The following is an 18,292-nucleotide window of genomic DNA, read 5'->3' as shown; positions in this document are numbered from 1 at the left end:
CTCCAACTCAAAAAAAAAAAAAAAAAAAGATTACTTGTTACCTATATGTTTGTAACCCATGATTTTCCTTTATTTTAATGCATTTGAAATAACAGCTTTATAATATCTAAAATGATATAATATTTATTGTATTTGTCTAAAAGAATTACAGATTTTTTTTCTTCTTCAGTTTTAAAAGTTATTTTTTGTTCAATATAACATTTTCTTTACTGAATAAGGAGAAACTAAGTTTAAATATCAACTTTAAACTTTCAGATATGCAGTTAATTTAAAATAACTATTATCAGCAGCATAAATGTAATTTAATGTATCTGACTTCTAGTCAAATTTTTAAAGTTTTTCATTTGCAAAGCAACAAAATAAATACTTGAAAGTTAAAATGTGTCAGCACATGCACGTATATTATTCATTAGCTTTTTTGTGTTAATTAAGAAATCTTATGTTGAATTTTTTTCTTCATAAAATATACCCATTTTTTTCAGTGGTGAAAAGCTAAATGTTTGCTTTCACATCTTTTTACCATCAATCTCCCCAAAGCGGTGCATCTTAATTATTTAACTTGCTATCCTTGCTAATATTTGAGTTGTCAGGATTTCATGTTTTAGTAAGAACTAAAACAACTTAATTTTAACTCTGAAGTAGCATCTTTATTTTTATTATCTTGTTTCTTGGGTTAATAGATTAGTATTTGGTGTGTTTGCCAAGATATATTGAAAGCATTGTTTTTAGTTCAATATATAGAATTGGTAACTATTGAAAGGAGAATCACACAGCCTGGCTGCAAAGGTCACTCATATCAGCAGGAATCATACCTTAATAAAGAAAACAAAAGCATATGTGTGGTCACAACCAATCCTTGTCATTATGCCATGAAAGCCTTGGGATTTGTGATCAAAGCTATAGGCTTATCCTGAACTGTGGTATAACCTCTGGTTGAACCTTTCAAATTTTTATTTTAGGAGATGATACACTACATTTTGACCATGTTACCTGCCTCTAAGACCCATCTGCCTAATTAGGTGATAGAGATTAAAATTATTGTCAGCAAGCCAGAAGAAAATGTGAATCGTAAATGTATCTGTCTTCTGTCAGTGTTGTTTACTTATCATTTTCCACTGATGTTTTAAAGAATTGCTGAACATGTGTTTTTTATCCAGAGCTGAGTGTTCTCTTCTGATGAATATAAAACATACTTCACTTTGTAAATGTGCATTAAAAGTATTAGAAAGATGTAATCTTTGAGTTTGTTACTACATTTCATCTGTCAAAAGAGATAATGTTGAAACGTAATATTTGGTATTGTATCAAGGCATAGTTTTTATAAAGATGCTTTTAGGATTAAAATGGAATGCACTGTATAACTTAAATGTCAGTGTCATCTACAGTAAAATTCTGGCTGTACATGTATATATACATTTTTGTTATATATAGGTATATTTCAATTCAGTTCAACTTGTTTATTTCATATTAAGAGTTTATTCAACTCATGAACTGATTTTTATGCAGACATCTTTTAATTGTAGCATGTTTTTGATTAATATCATTTTGCTCAATTTTTTGTTATTAATGTTGATGAGAGAAAAAAATCATGTCATGGCCAGTGCCACTGTCTGTGTGGCATATATACATTCTCCCTGTGTCTGTGTGAATTTTCTCTAGCTACTCTGCTTTCTTCCCACATCCCAAAGATGTACACATTAGTTGACTTGGTGCATCTAAATCGCCAATATGAATGAATGTGGGTGTGTGTGAGTTGCTTTGCCATGGAATGACCAGGATGGGTTCCTGTCTTGTGCCCCGAGTTGCTGGGACTGGCTCTGGCCACCCTCAACCCTGAACTGAAATAATGGGTAAATAATTATCTTTTTTAAATTAATCATTCTTCAGTGTACATCTAGCTCACATTTATTTCAGTATTTAATATTAGAAGTCTTTTTGGTCTTTATTTAGAAGTTTGGTGATGTTTTCTGTGATCAGAAATATACTGTAGGTACTTAACTCTTGTTTATCTCAATTAGCTTATGGTAAATTTGGTTTTATTATATATCATTTCGCTTAAAGTTGAGGTTTTCAAGAACTTTTTTATGACATTGAGGATTTACTACATATATGTATATATATATGCTCACTCTCTTACTAATTAATTGTGCTAATTTGATGATGTATTTTATACTGTATGTATAATCTTCATAATCTCTCTTTTCATTGTTAATTTCTTAGTAATGCTTGTTCTATTTTAAATTCATGTTTAAAGTCCTCAGTCTCATAAAGCCTTCAGTTTAGAGGGTGATACAAGCAAACATATCATTACAATACAGACTGATGAGTTCTGTGGTAGGAAAATGCAATGTGTTATAATCTTTTCTCTAAAGCTTTCTCTGACCACTCCAACATTTAGAAATAATTTTCTCTTTTGAACTTACAGAGTGCTGTTTGTTTTTGCAACCTATTTTGTCTTAATAAATATATCCTTTCACTCTTACTAATTTAGATTGGTGTTCTGTAGGGGATGGAGAGGAAACATTCGTGTTTCTATATTCCAGACCCTACCACGGTTCTCTGTAAAAAGTAAGAACTAAATAAATTTTTTTGTGATAATGAGGTGTTATATCACCCTTCATATCTACCTAAAAATTAAGTCAAATAATCAATCAAGAGAAGCTTATTATAAATTGTATTCTTTTGATCAAAGATAACACATTCTATTTGTATTGCAAACCATATTGAATTTTTCCTACCATTTTGTTTTCTAAAACTATATTATCAGTTAATATATTGATAACTTTTTATCATTATTGAAATGATATAAAATCATAACCACTAATCAACTGTATAAGAAATATCCCAATTTGAATTCAACCTTTCCTCATATTAGGCTAGTGAGAAATTCATTCATAGCTATTATAGGGGTAGGGCAAGGACCTCCTTTCAGCAAAGCCTAAATGAGAATTCAGGCTTATAAGATCCCCAGAATATTGCCCTGCACATCTTTAGTCATTCTTGTTCATTACTCTTATCCTCACTGTCTAGGTACATAGTCTTTTGGAGACAAGAAACTCTCCTGATTATACCAGGGTTAGGTTAGGAAATATTTGCTGAGGCCAAAAGCCCTGTGCCAAGGGACTGGCTTCCCTGAGTGTACCATGCATGGGGTCCCCATGTACAGATTCTCTGTGGAAGGGAACTTGATTAGAGGAAAGAATAGGAACTGAAATCTAGTCCTGTACTCACTCCATTTCCCAAACTGAGTTTCCTCTGGGCTGCGTTAGCCTGGAAGTGTTGCCTTTTTCTAATTTACAGAAAGACACCATGGGGACATGTAGTAACCCTGTTCACCACTCCCCATCCCCCGGGCTCCAGCCTAACTTCTTCAGCTCTTCTTGTTCTCTTCAGGCTGGAGAAAGCAGGCTATAGATTTAGATTTTGAGAAACTTGCCTTTCTAAAAATAATATCTTGGGGAAAAAACATATGCCTCTTCTGTCTCTATAAAAATGTTAGCACCTCTTTCTCTGGGACACCTTACATATTCTCTATTTGCTTAGACTTTCACAAAATACAGAAAAGGAAGATGCCTTCAAGAGGCCTCTGCACTGGATCCTGAAAATGTTTCTAGAGAAAGAAATGCCTGACTACTCTCTCGAAATTGAAGGGAACGAGCATGAGAGGTTAAAACATAAAGAGAGTGAAACACCAAAGTCATAGCTTGACAAATTTTAAGTGACATATTAAACTTAAATTTTTAATTGCTGAAGTTTAAATTTTTAATTTTGAAATGTTTATATAATGACTGTTGTACAAAATTTACGTAAAATGTTTCTTTAGGAAATCACAAATAAAACCTTTAGTAATTAAATGGAAATTGATGAGTTATTACTTCCCTCCCAGCATGATAGAAAAGATATAATTGGAAGATTAACATGGTCCAGAAAGACTTAAAAGTTTGAAATTGCCTTCTTCATACCATTTATTAAAAATGTCTTCTTTGTTTTATATGTATTTCTGCTCTATTTATTTTCCAGTTAAGTGAATTTATATTTATGTCAATATTAAAGTAACAGCATAACTTAAAATTATAGTACATTTGTATTTGTAAATAAACTGATATTTATCTGTTTATTGAGTTTAAGACTTGTAAAAGAACCTTTGGAAAGTAGTTTTCTTCTGAGAAAATTAAGTTTTTTCAATTTGTTGAGTAATTTAAATAAAATAGGGGACATAAAATATAGAGGAAAATATACAAAATTATAATATTTTGGTGCTATAAATTCAGAAAGATGGAAGACTTTATGTTCATGACAATTGCTCTGAAATGTCCTTTATTCTATTCTGCTTTCTAGAACTGTCTTAGTAAAAAATTCTTCTTTGGTATATTTGTATTATATAATCTATATGTACATATACATGTGTATATGTGTATTTATGGTGTATATATGTGTATATATATATGTATATACATATATATGATTTACAATAAAATGACATTTCCCCAATTTTAAAACTTGTGAGATACCTAGCACCTCAAATTCAGCTGTTATAATTGTTGTTTTGAATCTGAGAGAATTATGACACAAAAGTATGGAAGGTATAACAAGTCAAAAGAAGGGCAGCCTCCCCTAATCATGAGAGGGTGGGAATGGGGATGAATAGCGGGTATTATTGAAATAAAAAGGACTGGTATTGAATTAAACCAAATGCTACTTTTGATTGTGAATGAACAAGGAAGGTACATTCTTCCTCTTTATTGTAGAACTTCACCTGGGAATATTAACATTTTTTAACAGCACAAGTAGTCTAGAGTGAGAATAAGAAATTTTGGTAAAATTTCTCAAAGTTGAAAATTAATTGACTGCTCCCTTCAGCAAATTAATAATAAAAAATTGTAAAATGAGTTATCTTCTTATTGGGGCAAATAATTACAGCGTTTAAAAAATTCTTTTGGATTACTTTTGTTTATATAATAGTTACTATTGAGAGATATTCATACTATATATAATGTCTATATTTTCAGGAGAATCAGTTGCTATCTTGTCATGAAAGAGTTAAAAGTTTATATTTAGTTTAGTTTTTTTTTTTTTTTAAATCACTTGGGAATATATGTTGAAAACTAATGACTAAAATGTTTTGATTTGTATATAGTATAAGTAGAATCCAAACTTATTTGATGACTAAGAACATGGGCTTTAGAGTTAAACAATCAAATCCAGGTCCAAGTTCCAAATTTACAGTATATCAGCTATTTACCTTGGGCACATTGCTTAACTTTTTTGAACCCTAGTGCATTTCTAAAATGGAGATGATTGATGTCTTACCTCATAAAGTTGTTATGAAGATTAAGTGTAGTAAGGCTTGTTAAGAGTTATCTCAGTACCTGACTCATACCATGCAATAAAAGTTAACTCAAACAAATTGGGTATGCCTTTTTGCATCATAAAATAACATACATCTATCTTTCCCCCTTTTGTCAATTAGACTTATGTGCACTGCTTTTGAAGATGAGAATCAAAATTGTTGTGTGATCAGTGTCTTATTTATGTCTAAACTTTAAGCGAAGCATTTTTAAAAAATTTTGTTCGCGCAAATGTTTTAAAAATCTATTGATCAGATGATTGTCAGCCATTTGGAGGACAAGCTCATTTCTACCCTGCTTAGTTAATTATTGTGATTATAAACAAAGGATGTACAATTCAGAGTCAAGCAACATTTCACATGGATGATGGAGGTGATAATAGCTTAATTCCTACTGGATCCTTTTTCTCTGCTCTGGCAAGTTCATACTGACCTTGTCCAAAGTCTGATGACCTCCCTATTTTACTCAACTGTTTGGAAAGCCAGGCCTGCCATAGCTGGCCCTGAGGGGGTATCTGAAAGACCACTGAGCCACTGACCCATGTCAAGACTGGATTTTAAGTCTGATCTACAGGGCCTCTGAAGCAGTTATATATGGGGCTTATTGCACACAAAAGACGAAGCGGCTGCATTTTTCTGCTTATTAAATGTCCTTTTAAAGTGTTTTTAAAGTCTCATTATTAAAGTCACATATTTAATTCACTCAGTTTCTCATCAAGGTCACTTTCTAGAATAATTATAAATTTTGATCTTTTATCACAGTATCTTTAAACTTGCATTTTTTGAAATGTGAGGAAAATATACTGATAAACCTTGGCTAAAATATAATGAATTATCTTCCTGGTTGATGAAGGGACCAAGGCAGTAGCATTTTAATACTTACAAAGATTTTGGGTTTTTCTGGAAAAAACCCCATTTACCTCATTTTAAAATCTAGTTTTGGCTGTCATTGTTTATATAGCGTGCTAATCTGTATTTATATCTTGTCAAACCTGTTAATACTCAAATGTTGGTATTGAGGAGTTTTGAAATTATGAGATGTGTCATGAAGGAAAGCCTATAAAATGTATTTATACCAGTAAAATGTTATTTAATTTTGGTTGAATAGGATTTACTTCTTAAATAGAAACATTGTGATAGGGCTAGGCTGTGCAAAGAGAAGAAATCTTCTCTGTTTATTTTGTTCTTCTGCATAATAGGAAATGATCAGGTTCTTCTATGACTATCTAATCAGTTCAGTTTATAATATAACATTATCTTTTATTTTTATATAGGAGTTGATCCCTGAATTTTATTATCTCCCTGAGATGTTTGTCAACTTCAATAATTATAATCTTGGAGTGATGGATGATGGGACAGTAGTGTCTGATGTCGAACTTCCTCCTTGGGCCAAAACCTCAGAAGATTTTGTTCGCATAAACAGATTGGTAAGATTATAATCATCTACCCTGTCTATCATGAGCCTTTTCTCAAAGCATCTTTCATGTGTGGTGTTTAATCATTAACCCTTGCTCTTCTGGACAAACCTGTAGGTGATAAGAATAACTGTAAGTGGCATAGTAGTTCATGAATTGCCATAAAATGTTATTGAATTGAAAGATATAATAGTTGTTTTTATTATTTTATGCAGAATTTAGGTTATGTTCATATATACATGATAATTCAAAATTATATGTGGGAGTTGTGCCGGGCTCGGTGACTCAGCCTGTAATCCCGCGCCTTTGGGAGGCTGAGGTGAGTGGATTACCTGAGCCCGCGGGTTCGAGACCTGCCTGGGCAGCGAGACCTCATCTCTACAATAAATCAAAAAATCAGCCGGGCGTGGTAGCGCATGCCTGTAATTCCGGCTACTCGGAAGGCCGAGGTGAAAGGATTGCTGGAGCCCAGCCGGTCGAGGCTGCGGTGGCCGGGAGCGGCCACTGCACTCCAGTCTGGGTGACAGAGTGAGACGCCAACTCAAAAAATAATAATAATAATAAGTGGGAGTTGTTAGTGAAACTGAAATTACAGGTGTTTTTCAAACATGAGGTTCTCTTGCCAGGAAAGGGAACATAATTTTGTATTCCAGATTAGAAGGTCATCACACATTCTGGTAATAGAAACATGATTTTCAAATTCCATCTTGTATCTGTATTTTGAGGGAAATCTTCACATTTTCATATTTAGAATATGGAAACTTTAAAACTTGAAAGCACAGTTAATTTGTGCTTACAAACAACTCTTTAGTATCCTCTTTAGTAGACTCTTTAATGTCCTTCATTAAATGGGTTCTGTATTATTTTGCTAAAAAATAATAGGAATTTTCCTTTTTGTCTTTTAAAATTCTTTAAAGTTTGGAATCAGGGAGCTTTATTTTTAGTATTTAAAGCTAGAATCTTGAACCAGGCATGGAGACTCATTCCTGTAATGCCAGCATCTGGGGAAGACCAGTCTGGAAAACACGGTGGGGTTTTGCCTCTATAATTAATCAAAAAATTACCCGGGCTTGGTGGCACATGCCTGTAGCCCCAGCTATTCTACTCGATAGGCTGAGACAGAAGGATCACCTGAGCCTAGCAGGCTGAGGCTGCAGTAGCCTCTGTACTCCAGCCTGAGCAATAGAGTAACGCCAACTCAAAAAAATAAAAAGAAAAGTAGAATCTTTGCCATACTATGTATTAAAAGTGAAATCACGGTCAAACTGTTTTAAATTTACAATTAAACAAGAAAAATTATTGCATTTTGGTTTTTTAGGTGGCATTTCTTACCTTTAAAACCAACAATTATATTTTAATCCTATCTTCCAGGTCCTTATTACAATGTTATTATTACCAAAATTCACATTTTACATAGACTAGAAGCAATGCAAGGGAGTGGAAAGAATAAAAGAGGTAGACCAGGTTTCCTGGATCAGTCACATTACTAACGATGGGACCCTAGCAGTTTAACCTTTTTAAGTCTTGGTTTCCTCATTTATAATTTTGAAATTGTGAATTTAAATTATTATTATGTATGTAAAATACATAGAATATTCTCTGGCTTATAGCAGGTGCTCCAAAAATAGTATATATTATTGAACTACAGTCATGTGGTACACGTTACATTTTACATCTATCCCAAGAATTGTTGAAGATACTAAGTTTCTGTGATTGATGTATGAGAACAAGATAAAACTTAGCTCTGAAAGATATTGAAGGAGATGTTAAACCTTTAAATGTAGCAGTTGTCTATGGTTGTGTGGTTTTTTGCCTCCAGAGGTGCACAGAAGTGAATAGAAGGTGCATTTGTACTACAACTATTTTTTCTATAGTATTTGTAAATTTAAATTTTAAAATAGATTTATTGATATGTAACTTACATACTATAAAATTCAACTTTTTAAAAGTGTAAAATCCCATGAGTTTTATTAAATGTATACACTTTTATTAAAAATGTGCAACCCAGTTAAGTTGGGTAAAATTCTTTAATCAACTTATTTTGCAAATATTGTTCAATTTGACTGTTTTATCCCTTTTTTTTTTTTTTTTGAGTTGGAGTCTCACTCTGTAGCCCAGGCTGGAGTATAGTGGCACACTTACGGTCACCCCAGTGTCGACCTACTGGGCTCCAGTGATCCTTCTGCCTTAGCCTTCCAAGTAGCCGGAACTACAGGCGTGTACTACCACACCAGGCTAATTTTTGATTTATTGTAGAGACGAGGTCTCGCCAAGTTGCCCAGACTGGTCTCGTACCTGCAGGCTCAGGCAATCCACTTACCTCGGCCTCCCAAAGTGCTGGGATTATAGGCTGAGCCACCCAGCCCGGCCTGTTTTTTCACTTTTTAATGGTGCCTTTTGAATCACCATTTTTAAAAGAATGTTTTAACTAAATGTTAGATGAATGTAAAATAAAATGTATAATATGTGATATATAAATTATAATTCCCATGCTTGAATATATTTTTAGGAAAAAATAAAATCATGTTCTTCTGATCATTTTATTATTGGTGCTCTTTTTCTCAATTACAACTTAAAACTTTAATTTTCAAAAGAACTAGTTCTCTATTAATCATTACATAATTAGTATTGTTAATAACAAAGAAATTTGTTAGTATTTTTACTTCACTTTAAAGGAGATCTAAGAGGCAGAAACATTTGGATAAGTTATGTTTAAGTTTTTCACCAATATTTTGGCAATTAAAATATTGAATTGTGTAAATACTCTCCCACTGCTGCCCACTGCCTTCACCTCAGAAGAACCAGGTCTGTTTGGTAAAGTTTTGCCAGGGTATTAAGGAAAAGATTGTAAGTTACCAAATTATTTTACATTCAGATTTGGATTTTGGCTACCTATGCTCTAAACTTAGACATGACCATGAAATAATATACAAAATGATATTTTGCAGTATTAACTGCATATATAATACATTCTTAAGTTTACTTTCCATTTTTCCCAGTGATTCCTCCCTCTTGAGTTTTACAGATGTCTTCATATTTAGGCTCTGAATGGCCTTACATTCCCAAACAGAACTGTATAAATCTCTGCAAATCAAGTGCAAACATAGTTTAGAGTTGAATATTTATGTCTCTGGTCATTTTAATTCATAATTAGGAAAGATACTTTTATGTATATGTGCCTTTATGAAGGAATTTCATAACACATTTGTTAAAGAATATTTATTATATACCTATGATGTACAAAGCATTCTCACAGTGCAGTCTGTATTGATTCATTTTATAATTTCCTGTTAATGTTCTATAAGTGATACATTGTTACTGTGGTATCTTTGGTATCTGTTAGCATGTTATCACACAAGGATTGTATCCCCCTCCTCTTTTTGGTTTACCTCTTCAAGTCCACAGATTTTATGCAATGATTGTAGCTCATGAAATGCATACTACTTTGATCTGTGACCTTTTTGTGGTGCTAATCGGGTTCCTGATATCATTATACCTTACTCATTAATCATATTTCCTGCTGCCCGTCAGGCAGCCAGACAGCACAAGTCCCTGTTTTCAGCCCTCTGTTGGCAGTTTGCTGCTTTTTCCAGATTATTACAGACGATTCTTTGGCTTCTCGTAGCCAGAGCTACATCAAGCTGTGTGTTACAATTAAAGTCAGATGGTCCTCAGGTTGAACAGGGATATAGTGTTGCAGCTGTCTCTCTTCCTGGAACAAACCGGCAGCAAGAACAGATGATCTATGGGACAGTGAATAATAACAGATTGTACAATACTTGGTAGCAGGGGATCAGAGAATTAATTATACTCATACTCATTTTAAGATACCCAGCATGCCTTTTTTAAGTATTTGGTTGTCCAAATATTAATTTAAAGGAATAGGATATTTTTAGGAGCATGATTTTGATAGTGGACAGTGATGCGACACGTTCTATTTGTCTTAGAGGACTGTAACTACTATTTTACCTAATGATTTTCTGAAAGCTTTCTATAGGTAATGGAGATCTAAATGTAGGATTGATAAATAGGCTAAGTGGATGGACTTAGGTACAGAAGATAATATCCTACATATTTTAGAAGGAAAACTCATCTAAATTTGATTCAGGCAAAAAAAATTATATTCTCTTTGCTTAGAGCAGTTGGAATCAGGATAAAACCAAAACAGTCTTAATTATATTCCTGAGATTGGCCTGTGTTATCAAATATTACCTGAACCAGGGATAAAAAACATTTTTTCAGATACTACTTCAGAAATATAAATGAGCAACAGGCTTTCATACTTTCAAATAATATAAAAATTTATGAGTTCAGAGTGCTCATCATCTATCTCTTAAGGTATAATATCAATGTTATGGACCCATATTTTATTGCCTCTTAAATCCTTCAAGTTTCAAGTTGAATAAGTGACAAAGAAAACCATAATCTGAGCACTATTTTTAAAAGTTGGCAAAGTGGAGCATTTTGTTTTAGCTGCAAATTATAGCAAGAGTAATTTATTCCATTAACACATATTTATTGAATGCCTAACTATGGACTGCACTATGAGACTCAGTGAATAAGACATACAATATTCCTACTCTTTTGGAGGTTACCTTTTCTTTGATAACTTGCTGAAATGGAAAACTTCTCAAGGTCTAGAGGGGGCATTATTCTAGCAGGGAAGCATTCTATTGATGAATTGTCCTGAGGTTACCAGTTAGAATCATACTTACTTTTGTGTATTTTCTATAGGTTGTGTTTTCTCTCCTATTCCACAGTGGTAATATGGGTAGTTACTTGCTTGAGAAAGTAGCGAAAAATAAAATGAGCATGTTATATCCTTTCCATTATCATCAGAGAATATATAGACAAATTAAAAGAGATGTTATCTTTTTATAGTATTGCCTGACAGAAAAAAAAATGTAGATTTTTACTTCATTACCAACCTTGTTTTTTCCTATCCATTGCTAAAATGTATATCTATTCAACTTAAATTTTTAGCTCTTATATCTCTGAATGAATTGGGTCAATCATTTGTAACTTTTCCCTTTGAATGGAAAATTTACAATACTCAAGTAATGACAGCATAGTTGAAACTAAGAATCTCATGTTCCTGATGAAGGAGGGTGGGAAAATAACTCAACCTGTAATTCGAGTACTTTGGGAGGCCTAGGCGAGTGGATTGCATGAGCCCATGGGTTCGAGACCAGCCTGAGCAACTTGACAAGACCTCGTCATTACAATAAATAAAAAATAAGCCAGGGGTGGTATTGCATGCCTGTAGTTCTGAGAACTTGGAAAGCTGAGGGAGAAGAATCTCTGGCACCCAGCAGGTCGACACTGGGGTGGCCATGAGTGTGCCACTGCACTCCAGCTTGGACGACGGAGTGAGACTCCAACTTAAAAGGAAAAAAAAAAACCTGTTTCTTAAGAGAACTGACCAGATAACTTTAACTTTTTTGGGGGGGGAAGGGGGAGGAGACTCAAATACCAGATGCTAGCATGCTTTTTATTTATTTTTTATTTTTTAATATTTTTTTTTATTTTAGAGTTGTGGGGTACAGTTAAGGGTTAGATATACAAATATTCATTGTGCAGGTACCCTTGTTGATGAGGTGTGCCCCTCTTTCCCCAGACAGATATTGATTACCGTTAATTCCACCTCCCTTCCCCTCCCTGTCCCTCTCCCATAGTTTCCCGCCAGTGTCAATCCTTTTCCTATAGTTTTAGGGTTGTTCATCAAGGTCCACTTATGAGTGAGAACATGTGATGCTCAGATCTTTGTTTCTGTGAGAGATCACTCAGTATTATAAATTCAAATTCTATCCAGGTCGCTGTGAAATTCATGATTTTGTTCTTTTTTATGACTATGTAATATTCCATCGTGTATATGTACCACATTTTTTTAATACAGTCCTCTTTTGATGGACAGCATGGTTGGTTCCATGATCTTGCTGTTGTGACCAATGCTGCGATAAGCATATGTGTTCAGGTATCTTTTTTATAGAGTGATTTGAGTTCTTCAGGGTATATTCCCAGTAGGGGGATTGCAGGATCGTATGGAAGGTTGATTTTTAGAGCTTTTAGGAATTGCCACACTGATTTCCACAGAGGTTGTACTAGTTTACACTCCCACCAACAGTGTAGAAGTGTCCCCTTTTCACCACATCCTCTCCAGCATCTGTTATTTTTTGAGTTACTGATAATGGCCATTCTGACTGGAGTTAGGTGGTATCTCAGTGTAGTTTTAATTTGCATCTCCTTGATGAGTAGTGAGGTTGAACATTTCTTCATGTATCTGTTGGCTGCTCGTATGTCTTCTTTTGAGAAGTGTCTGTTCATATCTTTTACCCACTTTGTAATGGGGTTGTTTGTTTTTTTCTTTTCAGCACGTTTGAGTTCCTTGTAGATCCTTGATGTTAGGCCTTTGTCCGACATGGAGTTGGCAAATATTTTTTCCCAGTCTGTGGGCTGTCTCCTTGCTCTCTTGATGGTTTCTTTGGCTTTGCAGCAGCTTGTCAGTTTAATGAGGTCCCACTTGTCTATCTTATCTCTTACGGCCTGGGAACTTAGGGTTTTGCTCAGGAATTGGATGCCGGTTCCAACTTCCATAAGGGTGTGTCCTGCATTTTCTAAAGTTCTTACGGTTTGAGGTTTTACATTTAGGTCTCTGATCCATTTAGAGTTAGTTTTTATGTATGGAGATAGATAGGGGTCTTGTTTGAATCTTCTGCATGTGGTCAGCCAGTTTTCCCAGCACTATTTACTGAACTGGTTCTCCTCTCCCCAGTGGTGGGTGGTGGAGGCTTTGTCGAAGTTGTGTAAAGTTTAAAGTCTGGTAGTGTGATACCTCCTCCTTTATTTTATTTTATTTTATTTTTGCTGAGGATTGTTCTGGCTATTCTTGGTCGTTTGTGTTTCCATATGAATTCCTGTTTTGTTGTTTCTAGATCTGAGAAGAATGTTGCTGGTAATTTGACGGATATTGCATTAAATCTGTAGATTGCCTTCAGTAAGATGGACATCTTCACAACGTTGATTCTTCCAATCCATGAGCATGGGATATTTTTCCACTTGTTTGTGTCATTTTTGATTTCTTTGAGCAGTGTTTTGTAGTTTTCATTGTAAAGGTCTTTCACGTCTCTGGTTAGGAAGATGCCAAGGTATTTCTTTTTTTGTGTGGCTATTGTGAATGGGATTGTGCTTTTTATTTGGGTTTCTGTTTGTTTATTATTGGTGTAAAGAAATGCGATTGTCTTTTGTACATTTATTTTATACCCTGAGACTTTGTCAAAGTCCTTTATCAGTGTGAGGAAGTTTTTGACAGATTCTCTTGGGTTTTCAAGGCATACAATCATGTCATCTGCAAAGAGAGATAACTTGACTTCCTCTTTTCCTATTTGGATGCCCCTGATCACCTTCTCTTTTCTGATTGCTCTAGCCAGGACTTCCATACTATATTGAACAGGATGGGTGAGAGTGGGCATCCTTGTCTTGTTCCAGTTTTCAGGGGAAATGATTTCAGTTTTTGTCTGTTTAGGAGTATACTGGCTGTGGCTTTCTTGTAGATGGCTTTTGCTACTAGCATCACTTCTTTTTTGGTTGCCTTTTCATTTTCTACATTGATAGTGATATAACCAAGAATGTAAATAGCCATGGTGGCTGCCATTGGTAATAATTATTCTTAACTGTGAATATCATCCACTAATTTCTCCTTTTCTGTTCTCCCACCCCACCAGTGCAGTGGTCAGATCTCAATCTCTGGGGAATGTGAGCAGATATATATGAATTTTGAAAAGAATCTAAAATTACTACTTTTGATTTGCTTTTAGTTCTGATATTAATTTACTATGAAAGCTTTAGTTAAAAAAGGAGCCATAAGTGGTAACAGAGATGAACTATGTTGATAGAACATTAATTCTCTTCAAATTTATGTATAAATTCAATATAAAACCAATACAAGTATCAGTGGATTTGTTTTGTTTTGGTAGACCATGGCAAACTCATTCTAAGGGGCACATAAAGAAGCTTCATCTTTTATAGAGCTGGTATTGCAGGTCTGTGGGGAAAAGAAGGACTTTTCAATTTAGGATTCTGAGATAAACTTGGATGGACTTAGAGTCTGTAATACTGAGTGATCTACCACAGAAACAAAGAACTGAGTACCACATGTTTTCACCTACACGTGGACCTTGAACAATTATAAGAAAGGGATTGGTAGTAGTGGGAAATTGCCAGGGGAGGTGGTAGCACACCTTATCAACAAGGGTACCAGCATAATGAACATTTGTATACCTAACCCCGAAATGTACTCCACATCTTTGAAACAAAAAAATTTTTTTAAATAGTTATTTTATTAGTTTCTTAGGGCCGTCATAATGAAGTACCACAAACTGAGTGGAAACAACAGTAATGTATTGTCTCACTGGAGACCCAAAGTCCAAAATCAAGGTTCAGTAGGGTTGCTTTGTCCTGAACATTGTCAGGGAAAGATCTGTTCCAGACCTGTCCTTGGCTTGTGTATGACTCTCTTAACATTGTCAGGGAAAGATCTGTTCCAGACCTCTCGTTGGCTTGTGTATGACTCTCTTCTCCCCCATGCATGTATTTCTGGGTCCAAATTTCCCCTTTTAATAAGGGCACTAGTCAGATTAAGGACTTCTCCTAAATAACTCAACTGTAATGACCCTGTTTTCAAATAGGGCCACTTTCTGAGGTTCTGTGAGATTGAGAATTAACATAAAAATTTTAGGGCGTCAAAATTCAACCTATAGCAGACATATGGGGAATAAAACTCAAAGTGAAACCTTATACCACAGACAAAACTGAAAGTATATTAAATCTTTAAATATAAAGACAAGCTATAAACTTTTAGAAGATAATTCAGGAGAATTTCTTTGTGATCTTAAAATAGGGAAAGATATTTTCAAACAAGAGACACAAAGTGAAATATGATATATTAATTGATTGTTGAATGTTAAAACACCTTCCATTTCTTGAATGTATTATACTTGATATTTTAAATTATTGTAAATATGTACTGGATTTTTTGGTTAATATTTTGTTGAGAAATTACTATGTCTGATGATTTTTACATCTATCATTATAAGGAATATTAGTGTGTAGTTTTCTTTTCTTGTGATATAGTTGTCTGACTTTATTATCATGAGAATACTGGTCTCATAGAATGAGATATGGCAGTGTTCCCCTTTTCTTTCATTTTTGAAGGATTTTGTGAAGAGTGGATATTATTTATTCTTTAAATGTTTAATGGAGTTCACCACTGAAGCCATCTGGGCAGGGCCTCTCTGTGAGAAGATTTTAAATTGCCAATTTAATTTCTTTACTTGCTACAGATTTACTCAGATGTTTTTCTTGAATCATTTTTAGTAATTTGTTCCTTTCTAGGAATTTTTCATTTAATATAAGTTGTCTATTAAAATAAAGTTGTTCATAATATCCCTTATCATTTGATTTATCTAAGGTTGGTGGTAATATGACCTTTATTCCTACTGATTTTTTTATTCCTACTGATTTTTGGTAATTTCTATCACCTTTTTTTTTTTTCTGGTTCAACCTTGCTAAGGGTTTGCCAGCTTTTTGATCTTTTCAAAGAACCAACTTTTTGTTTCATTGGTTTTCTGTATTGTGAGTCGGTTTTCTCATTCATTGAATTCTCACTCTAATCTTTATTATTTCTTTCCTTTTGTTTGCTTCAGGTTTAGTTTACTCTATACTGGATTCCTAAATTGGAAAACTAGGTTTTAAATTTTGAATTATTTTCTTCTAATATTGACTTTTCCATCTACAAATTCCCCTTTATGTATAGTTTTAGCTGCATCTTATCAATTTTGATATTTTATTTGCTTGTTTTTATTCAGCTTGTAATACTTTCTAATATTCCTGTGAATTCTTTTTTCACCTCTGGATAATTTAGAAATGTGTTGCTTCATTTCCAAATATTTTTGCTTCTATTTTTAATTTTATTGTGATTGGGGAGCATACTTTATATGATTTTGGTTGTTTGAAATATACTGAGACCTATTTTGTATCTAGCATGTGATCTGTATTGGAGGATTCTCCATGTATTCTGCTATTGTTGAATGTTTTATAAATGTCAGTTGACCAAGTTGGTTTATTGTGTTCATCTTCAATAATCTCTTTCAGTTTTCTGTCTAGTTTTTCTTTCTATTTTGTTGTTGTTGATGTTGCCACTGGAATATTGACATCTCCATGTACTGTTGTCAATTCTGTCTTTTTATGTTTCATGTATTTTGGGTTTCTGTTGTTGAGTACATCTATTAGTTTCTATACCTACTATAACAAATTACTGCAAACACTTGGTGGCTTAAACAACAGAGATTTATTCTGTCACTTCTAGACACCAGAAATCTGAAATTAGTGTCATACTCTCTCCAGAGAATGTCTACCTGTGTCTTCACCTTGCCTTGTCCTGTTCTGTCTATAACCAGATCTCTGCCTGTTCCCATTTTATAAGTATAATGTGATTACATTTTGGACTTTTCCTGATAATCCAGGGTAATCTTCCATTTCATAATCCTCAATTTATTCACATTGTGAAGAACCCAATCTCATTTGTTGCAACATTTACAAATTCCAGGGGTTGGGACCTGATACCTTCCTGGAAACAGGTGTTATATTTTTCAGTTCCCCCCACACACACACACAGTTCATATATATTTAGAATCATTATATCTTCCCAATGAGTTAATTTTTTTTTATCATAAATTGTCTCTATTTGTTTCTAGTAAGCTTTTAGTCTGTTTTGCCTGAAAATAGTAAAGCCACTTCAGTTCTCCTGTAGTATGCCATTTCTCGTTCTTTTAATTTCAACCTGTTTTTTACTTTTATTCTAAAATGCCTTTTGTAATAGCATATATAGTTGGATCATGTTAGTTATTCAGGCTGACAGTCTGCCATTTGACTGAAGTATTTTCTCCTTTCACATTTAATACTGTTATTGATAGGGAAGGATTTGTGTCTACCATTTTACTGATTGTTTTCTTTAGTCTCAGGTCTCTGTTTCTCTGTTCTATTACCTCCTCTATTACTTTTCTTTGTATTAAATAGATATTTCTAGCCTACCATTTATTTTCATTAAAAAGTGTTTTCTATGTATTTCTTTTAGTTATTTTCTTAGTTCAGGCTCTAGGGACTACAATATGCATTTTTAAATATCACAGCCTACTTCAGATTAATACTAACTTAGTTTCAGTAAAATATAGCAACTTTGCTCCAACTCAATTCCATTCCTTCCCTTCACTTTGTGTTATTATTTTCCTATCTATTACATTTATATATTGTAAGTCTTGCTTTATGCAATCTTATGTCTTCTAAATAAATTAAAAGCAGGAAAAAAAACTTATTACTTTTATTTACCATCACTTTTTACACTATTAGAAACATTGTGAAATGACTAGAAGAGTCCCTCAGATACTCAGTATTATTTAGGAATGGGTTAATAATTCCCATACATTGAAGGTTCCATAGAATTGAGGTTTATTCTTTCTTTTCTTTTCCTTTTTTT

The 18,292-nt window shown here is 33.7% G+C and overlaps 1 protein-coding gene across 2 annotated transcripts in view; it reads left to right on the top strand.

The window, feature by feature from the left end:
- The window catches only part of LRBA (LPS responsive beige-like anchor protein), a 216,927-nt gene that overhangs the window by 48,320 nt on the left and 150,315 nt on the right, over window positions 1-18,292 (top strand). For both annotated transcript variants that reach the window (XM_021708074.1, XM_021708075.1), the window contains exon 5: window positions 6,622-6,774. In XM_021708074.1, the coding sequence (XP_021563749.1) occupies window positions 6,622-6,774 (153 nt within the window). The remainder of the gene's footprint in view (window positions 1-6,621; window positions 6,775-18,292) is intronic.

The sequence above is a fragment of the Carlito syrichta genome, unplaced genomic scaffold, assembly GCF_000164805.1.
Source record: "Carlito syrichta isolate Samal-C Ts95f unplaced genomic scaffold, Tarsius_syrichta-2.0.1 Scaffold130554, whole genome shotgun sequence".
Lineage (NCBI taxonomy): Eukaryota > Metazoa > Chordata > Mammalia > Primates > Tarsiidae > Carlito > Carlito syrichta.
This window is presented reverse-complemented; position numbering and strand designations above follow the sequence as displayed.